At 39.7% G+C, this 9452-nt stretch overlaps 1 protein-coding gene across 1 annotated transcript; it reads left to right on the top strand.

Moving 5' to 3' along the window:
* The first annotated feature begins 4820 nt into the window (after positions 1-4820).
* LOC111692541 lies at positions 4821-8603 on the top strand. The gene has a single exon (XM_023456590.1). It carries the CDS (start codon positions 4821-4823, stop codon positions 8601-8603), a length of 3783 nt encoding a protein of 1260 aa, XP_023312358.1.
* Positions 8604-9452: the final 849 nt, after the last annotated feature.

Below are 9452 nucleotides of genomic sequence, written 5' to 3'. Positions count from 1 at the left end.
GAAATAGCGGCATGTGTTAAAGAAGAGCGCTTCATCGGAATCTCAAACGTTCAAGACATAATGTAATAGTGTTACGTTATTTGTATTAAATATTACAGTTGTATCAAGAAAACCAAAAGCCTCATATATTAGTTTATTGCAACTTGGGCCTGGGAGATATGATAACAAGTAATGAGCGCTGTCCGGATGTGATAAGAAATATCGCGGACAGCAGGCGACCGTTTTAAAAACTGTAGGATAGTTTTATCATCATCCTGTAGACTGTTTGAAGCAAAAATATTCATTTTTAAAAGCGAGTCTCTCTCTTTACATGATGTGTCGCTGTTCTGGTGTGTGTGTGCGAGTGATGTGTCCTGTGATTGATATATACGGATACCTTTGCAATAAAGAAAGGTAAGTCAACATACATTTTCTATATAAAAAACCAGGTCGAAAATTTCTAGCCGAAAATAATAATTTACCATAATCATTAAAAATCATTAATCTAAACTACATTAAAAACTTGGAACTATTCATAAAATATCAAAACCGGTAAATTTAATTAAAACCAGGAAAAAATAAAAGCTTCTAACTGAAAAGAAAACAGGTAAAAAGCATATCGTTTCAATTTCAAAAATTCCAGTAAAAACCATTAAAAGCATTAATCTTAAAAATTCCATTAAAAGCATTAAACTACAATAAAAACTTGGAACCATTCATAAAAATCCACAGTTAAATAATACCAGAAACTACAAGAAAATATCAAAAACTTCTAACCGAAAATAAATCACAAAAAAAAAGCCATTAAAAATCATTAATCTAAACTACATTAAAACTTGGAACTATTCATAAAAATATCATATTATTTCAAAACCCCGTAAATTTAATTAAAAACAGGAAAAATATCAAAAGCTTCTAACTGAAAAAGAAATCAAATCAAAAATCATATCGTTTCAACTTTCAAAATCTACAGTAAATAATGCCCGAAACTTAGAACTTACTAGAAAATTAAAAAATTATAAATTTAAAAAACAGGCTAATAACTTGCATCCGAAAATAAAACCATAAAATCAGATAAAAATCATTTCAATTTCAAAATCCCGTAAATTTAATTTAAAAAAAACAGGAAAAACCCGCATCCGAAAATAAATCGTAAAATCATCAAATAAATCATAAAATCAGATTAAAAAAGACAAGAAAATTTAATTAAAAATCCTATTAAAAATTATTACTGTAGGAAACTATATCAAAAACTTCTAACCGAAAATAAATCATAAAATTCCATTAAAAATCATTAAAAGCATTAATCTTAAAAATTCCATTAAAAGCATTAAACTACATTAAAACTTGGAACTATTCATAAAAATCTGCAGTTAAATAATACCAGAAACTACAGGAAAATATCAAAAATTTCTAACTGAAAATCATAAAATCAGATTAAAAAAGACAAGAAAATTTATTTAAAAAATCCTATAATCATTAATCTTTACGAAACCGATTAAAAATCATTAAAATAATTTAAAACTATTCATAAAAAATCATATTATTTCAAAATCTACAGCTAAATAATACCAGAAACTTAGAACTTACTCGAAAATTTAAAAAATTATAAATTTAAAAAACAGGCTAAAAACTTGCACCCGAAAATAAAACCATAAAATCAGATAAAAATCATTTCAATTTCAAAATCCCGCAAATTTAATTTAAAAAAAACAGGAAAACCCGCATCCGAAAATAAATCATAAAATCAGATTAAAAAAGAAAATTTATTTAAAAAAAAAAATCCTATAATCATTAATCTTTACGAAACCGATTAAAAATCATTAAAAGCATTAAAACCTGGAGCCGTTCATAAAAATCACATTATTTCAAAATCTACAGTTAAATAATACCAGAAACTTAGAACTTACTAGAAAATTTCTAATTGAAAATAAATCATTTAAAATGCCCCGTAAAATAATGCTAGAAACTTAGAATTTAAAAATTTTAAAAACGAGGTAAAAACCAAAAACCTATAACTGATCGTAAAAAATCAATCAAAATCCTATTATTATTATTTCAGCAGGAAAAAAGTCACTAATCATAAATTCAAAACGTGATGAAAAAGCTTTTATCAGCCAAAAAAAAAACAATTAAACTGTTACCTTCGACGAAACTACTAACAGCCATTAACAAGATGGCGATCGAATCTAAAGTATTAATTTTTATAGGCAGAGGAATGGTCCTACATGAAAATATACGTAAAATTGAGAGCGGCATGGAAAGGCGCGAATACAAGAAGATCATTTTAATGGCCAAAAGCAAATCAGAGAACAACAGAGACGCGGAGATCCGACGGGTAAGTTATTACTTGCATGTCGTTGCTTCCAGTTTCTGCATTTTTTCAGATCGCGTCGTAAATACAGATTTAATACACAGTCTTCTATACTGGCTTAGATCTGTATCGCGTCGTGTAGGGATCTATCTTAAACGATTACCTAAGGGTAATCATTGGATTTTTCCTTACCAACGAAAAAAGGGTTCAGCCAAACGCGAAAATACTTAAATCCGTTCGTGAACGCGAAAGGCCTTCGGGCTATCGAAACGAAAAAACGGCTGTCTTGTGATAGGAAATACGCGCTGTACTCCCAGCGCCATTCAAACATCTCGACGGCTGTGTTTCAAACTAAACAGATCCGTTGTGATGATAAGCGGCTTTTCAATGACTCTTTACCATTAAAAAAAATATTCAAAATTTTTAATAATTTTCTATATTTAATTTTTCATAAATTTTTAGTAAAGTACAGTAAGACGTAATTTTTTCATAATTTTTAGTTAGACGTAATTAATACACAAAATAATTTCTCTATTTTTAATTTTCATAATTTCTCCGTTTTTAGTAAGTACAGCAGGACGTATTTTTTTCCATATTTTTAGTAATTTTTCATAAATTTTTCTGTCTTTAGTAAGTACGGTTTGAGGTAATTTTCGTAATTTTTCTATATATAGTAAAGTGGCAGTAACGCTAAATTTTTCTATATATTTAGTAAAGTACAGTTAAAGCTAAATTTTTCATAATTAATTTTTCATAAAATAATTTTTCTATTTTTTGTAGTTTGATGTAATATTTAATTTTTCATTAGTAAGTACGGTTTGTGGTAATTTTCGTAAAATATTTTTTTCTATATATAGTAAAGTACAGTTTAATGCTAAATTTTTCATAATTTTTAGTAAAGTACAGTAAGACGTAATTTATACGCAATTTTTCATAATTTTTAGTTAGACGTAATTAATACACGAAATAATTTCTCTATTTTCCGTATATAATTTCTCCGTTTTATAAGTACAGTAAGACGTATTTTTTATTAATTTTTACATATTTAATTTTTCGTAGTTTCTCCGTTTTAGTAAAGTACAGTTTTTGATCTAATTTCTACGTAAAATACTGACTTTCATTTTTCTATATTTTTTCATAAAAATTTCTATATTATTTTTGACGTAATTTTTTCTATATATTTAATATTTAGTAAAGTACAGATTTTCATAATAAAATAATTACGGTTTGAGGTAATTTTCGTAAAAACTTACCAACTGAACCAAGGAAACGTCACAGAGCGCGGAGATTATAGGGTGGGGGCGGTTCTTTGATAGCCATATGGGGCCTCAACAACAGCAAGTTGGAAGCCCCGGCAACTCAATTCCACAAAAATATGTTCGCACGTATGCGCACAAACGAAAGCGTTATCTATACATGCCCCTTGAAGGCGACGACCCTTATCTTATTAGGACTGGTATTACAGACGCCAAGGGCTGTACTCTCCCGCATGAAAGCGGTACCTGTCACGCTAACGTGAGGAAGAAAGTCGACCACCAGCTCACCACCAAACCCTCGCGAGCACCACACACACACACACACCTCCGTACACCTCAACAGATCAGCGAAGAAAGAACGATTAAAGCTTAAGATGCGCACCGTTACCACCACGCATATCACGTGCTTTCTACATCTTACGTGCGCTATCAACCCGTATGTGCTTCGATTTACACGCAAAACGTATCAGACTAGGCGGAATCTTAAAATTAGCATTGATTCTTATGGCCGGAACGCACAAATCGTGGATATCAGGGGGCCTTTTTGTTATCGGTTAGCCGTTGTTTGACGAGCTCGCGCGCGCGCGTGGGCGTAATTATCAAGTGTGCCACAACTTACACGTGTTTTAATGGGGAAAACGCTACACTTTGCCGAATATCGTAAATTAACACTGATTCTAATGGCAAAGACGCACAAATCGTAAACTTTAAGAGGCCTTTTAGATATCGACCGTTAGGGACAGGTTCGAGATCGAGGTTTCGAGCGGAGTATAAAAGCCGGATGCGGCGGTATATCTTCCATTCAGTACGCTGTCTTGAGTCTTATCTAAACGCGCTGTTATCATATTTGATTTTTTAAAAAAAGGGGCGTTGAAACGTCTTCAATAAAGGTGAGTTTTTTAAAAAATATGGCGTGTCGCATATCAAATTAAACGTCTTGCAATAAGATAGTGGGCTTCATTGATATTTTTTCATTTGTTCGCGATCGATGATATGCTTGCCCCGTAGTAGGTAGAAAGCACCCACTATCTTTTCGTTTTACTCACTTTCAAAATTTTTTGTCTTATACTTTTTGTGAGAATATACGCCTTATTTTTCTTAATCAAACACATCTTAATCACGTGACCTCTTTTCAGGCGCAAAATTATATCTCACCGACGCCGGTTACCTGAAAGGTAATAACTACGCCCCCCCGTGCGATCTTTTAGCCCGCTTATCTTTGAAGTGTTAAGATCACACTTTTCTTCTTCTCGTACTCTACGCTATTCAAGATGTCTAAATTTTCGATCGTCAAAGACACAATCCGCATGGTCCGCCGCTTCAATTTGATGGGGCGTACCTTGGAGTTTAAAATCAAGCCGGTGCCCGTCGGCGAAGAACCCATAGGGTGGGTTAAAGAGGCTATCCAGCAGGCCATAGCTAAAGGCGCCGAAGGTCTTAACCCCGAAGACCAGGTGTCTTTTTCGTTTTGTTCGAAGGACTTTGCCAGAGGTGATCGCTGGGTCCGCTTCAAACCAGCTAAAGAAGTTACCTACGACGACGTGTGGGACGTCATCTCCAGCGTCTATCAATCCAACTCCGCAGGGCTAAACACCGAGACGTTCTGTTTAGGCGTGACATCGGTTAAGATGCCTGTAGGGAAAGGACGTGGCGAAAAGTATAACATCTTCGACGAGGAGTGCGGCATGAGACGTGGTATTGTCGCAATAAACAATAAAGACAATTTGTGTTTACCGCGCGCCCTCGTCGTAGCAAAAGCCAACGTGGACAAGGACACAGAGTATAGAAAAGTTCGTAGAGATATCGGAAAGCTGCAGACTCTGCGAGCTCAAGACCTGATACGGGTGTCGGGGGTTACCATCCCCGAAGAAGGTTGCGGTATCCCTGAGCTGCAGGAGTTCCAGCGACACCTAAAAGACTACCGCATCGTCGTGTACCTGTATGGCAGCAAAGGTCGCGACGTGATATTTAAGGGCTGCACAGAGGGCCCGTCGTTAAATTTGATTTATCACGAGGGCCACTATAATGTTATCACGTCACTAACGTCGGCCTTCTGCTGTGATTATTACTGCGAGAGGTGCCAAGTGCCATATAATACTAAAAAAGATCACAGGTGTGGTGGCACATGTCCGGCGTGCCAGAAGTCACCCGCATGCCCGGAAGACATCGCAGTAACCTGTACCGATTGTCAGCGTAGCTTCAGAGGCCGGCAATGCTACGACAATCATAGGAGCCAAGGATCAAAGGAAAAGAGCTCGGTTTGCAAGCAGATTCGCCGTTGCCCCGACTGTCTCAAGGTGGTAAAAAGGGGCAGAACCCATATCTGCGGGGAGATATATTGCAAGATATGCAACGCGCACGTCCCCGCAGACCACCTGTGCTACATGCAACCCAACACAGGGAAGCCGAAGACCACCGATCTTCTGTTCGTCTTCTACGACTTGGAGACGCGACAAGAAACAGCGAGGCCGGACGGATCACACCTGCACGAGCCTAATCTCTGTGTATTCAAGCAATGCTGCGACACATGCCTCAACACGCCGCAGAAAATCTGTAGTAAATGCGGGGTTAGACTGCAGATTTTAAGGTGCAATGACCCCATTTCGCCGTTCCTCCACCACCTCATGACCATGAGGAAAAAATTCAAGCAGGTGGTGGTTATGGCTCACAACGGACAGGCCTTCGACCACCAGTTCTGCCTGAATTACATCCTGACACAGACGAACCTCACCCCCGAACTCATCATGCGGGGTACCAAAATAATTTCCATGGTCGTGGGGAACGTAAAGTTCCTGGACAGCCTAAATTATTTCCCCATGGCACTGTCCAAGCTACCCAAGGCTTTCGGCTTGGGCAATAATTTCAAGAAAAGTTACTTCCCTCACCTGTTTAATACCTCAGCCAACGCAGATTACGTGGGCCCCCTACCAGCCGCCGAATACTATGACCCGGATAATATGAAGGCGGAAGATCGTGCCAAGTTCCTCGAGTGGCACGAAGAACACAGGGATGACGTGTTCGATATGCAGCGCGACCTAGTCGAATATTGCATATCGGACGTGGAGATCCTGACGGCTGCATGTCTCAAGTTCCGACAGCAGCTGATAGAAACAGGAAACGTCTGCCCGTACACGGAAGCCTGCACTATAGCCTCTGCGTGCAATAAGGTGTACAGGCGCAACTTCCTCAAGCCAAACACCATCGGCATCATCCCCAAAGGCGGCTACAGATGGCGCGACAACCAAAGCAAGATAGCCATACAGTGGTTAGTGTGGGAGGAACACCAGCGACAAATAAACATTCAACACGCTGCTAAACAGCAAGAATCTCGAGTCGCCGGTGTAAAAGTCGATGGGTACTGCGAGGAAACCAAGCAGGTGTTTGAGTTTAACGGCTGCTACTTCCACGGCTGCCCCGCCTGCTTCAAATGTAATAGAGACATCCCCATGCCCGAAGACCCCTCCCAGACATTAAACACCCGCCATGAAGCCACCCTTGCAAAGATACAAAGACTTCGAGACCTCGGTTACGAGGTCATTGAAATGTGGGAATGCGAGTTTAGGCGGGATCTTCATAAGAACGACAACGAAATCCGCAACTATACTGAAAACCACCCGCTCGTAACCCTAACACCGCTAAACCCCAGAGACGCTTTCTACGGAGGCCGCACAGGGAACACGGTCGAATACTACAAGTGCGGCCCAGGCGAAAAAATCAAATACGTTGACGTATGCTCCCTTTACCCCTGGGTCTGCAAATACGGCAAGTTCCCCGTAGGCCACCCCAAGGTGCATGTGGGCGAGGAATGTCCTACAGATCTTCGCAATGTAAACGGACTTGTTAAATGCAAGATCCTCCCACCCCAGCATCTCTACCACCCGGTGCTCCCCGCCAAGATGAATAACAAGCTCATGTTTGTTCTCTGTCGCACCTGCGGAGAACACATGAACACGAGCGAAGAGTGCCGACATAGCGATGTAGAGCGAGCTCTGACGGGGACATGGGCGACGGACGAGGTGTTGAAAGCCCTTGAAAAAGGGTATCGTCTGCTGAAGATCCACGAGATATGGACCTACGACGTTCAGCAGTACGATAAGGCCACAAAGATCGGAGGTCTCTTCACGGATATGATGAACAAGTTCATCTCCGTGAAGCAACAGGCGTCCGGCTGGCCCGCCCATTGTACCACAGACGAGGAGAAGGAGAGATATATTGAGCAGTTCCTCGAGAGGGAAGACGTCAGACTGGAGTTTGCGGAGATCTTGGAGAACCCCGGTCTTCGATCTCTCGCAAAACTCATCTTGAACAGCTTTTGGGGGAAGTTGGGACAGAGGGAGAACCAGCCCAAAACATCTATTGTGAGAAACCCCGCTGAATTCTTCAGCATGCTCACAAACCCCAGCATCTACGTTAACTCGGCGCTCCCGATCAACGAAGACACGCTCGTCGTTAACTGGGAGCACAGGGAGGAGGCCTACGACCCGCTCGCTACCGTAAATGTCGTCATAGCCGCTTACGTCACTACCCAGGCACGCCTAAAACTGTACAGTTACCTGGAACAGCTGGGCGACAGGGTCCTGTACTACGATACGGACTCTGTCATTTACGTGGCTAAAGACGAAGAGTACGACGTACCTACAGGCGAATTCCTCGGTGACATGACGGACGAACTGGAAGGATACGGACCCGAAAGCTACATATCCGAGTTTGTCAGCGGAGGTCCGAAAAACTACACATACAAGGTCTTCTCCACCAGAGATAATGAGGAGAAGGTCGTGTGTAAAGTTAAGGGTATATCCCTTAACTACTCAGCCTCACGACTGGTAAATTTCGATACCATAAAAGATATGGTGTTGGATACTTCCACTGCTCCGGTATGCGTGGCCTCGAGAAACATCTTGAGGACCAAGAAGCACGAGGTGGTTACAGTACAGCAAACCAAGCTATATAAACCTCTCTCCTGCAAGAGACGGTTCCTTGACGACCACAGCTCGGTGCCCTACGGTTTCAAAAGCTTTAACGCCTGTTTTTTTCTACACACACACTCTGTATAATTTTATTGAAAAATAAATACATATTTTACATACCAGCGTTTTATTTTTCCCCCTCATTTCCAAAGGTTAGAAATAATAATACTCAATCATATGTTTACAAGTTTTTATTAAAGATATCTGTACATAACATTTCACCATAATTTTTACAATTGCATTTTTTAAATAAATTCTCTGAGCTTTCATTACTGCAAAACGCCGTAAACTGTTCACGTTCTTTCACATGGACTGCAGCATGTCCTTTTCTACGATGCGCCTCCAGATGTAGTTGAACGTCTTTGGATTTGAATGCTTGTTGAAGGGGTCAAAGTCCATTTTAGACAGCAAGGCAAACGATACGGGTTCATAACGTATATAACACGAAGGCTGTTTATCCAAGTACCATTGATTAATTAATACATCGTCGCGAATATTTAGCTTCCTTATCTCCCTCTCAAGGCTTTAAAGTAGAACGTGGTTTTCATTTTTATCACTACCAAGAATGAGGCGCTTGCTCAAGGTATTCTTATTATTATTATGTAGGTGTGTGTGTGGAGGGGGTAAGCGCTGTTTAATCTATTTCTAGCATTTTATTAACGTCATTTACAAAAATTTCAATAGGCGCGTTTACAAGTTTAAAATCGTTGTATCTGCATGTAATGTACGGTATTTCGTCCTTGATACGATTAAAAAGGCTGATACTGTTGGGATTATACTCCAAATCAGCCACGACGCGCGCTTTCGGGTGCTTCTTCAGCAACCTCTTCAAGGATTGCTGGAAACGTCTTTTCTGTGTTCTAATGATATAGTACTCGGCCGATTGATTTTTCTGTATTATAGCAAACATGTGTCGTTTGTTCGGGTTAACGACCT

Source organism: Anoplophora glabripennis, unplaced genomic scaffold, assembly GCF_000390285.2.
Source record: "Anoplophora glabripennis isolate ALB-LARVAE unplaced genomic scaffold, Agla_2.0 scaffold1888, whole genome shotgun sequence".
NCBI lineage: Eukaryota > Metazoa > Arthropoda > Insecta > Coleoptera > Cerambycidae > Anoplophora > Anoplophora glabripennis.
Note: the sequence above shows the minus strand (reverse complement) of the source record. Positions and strands in the feature narration are given on the sequence as shown.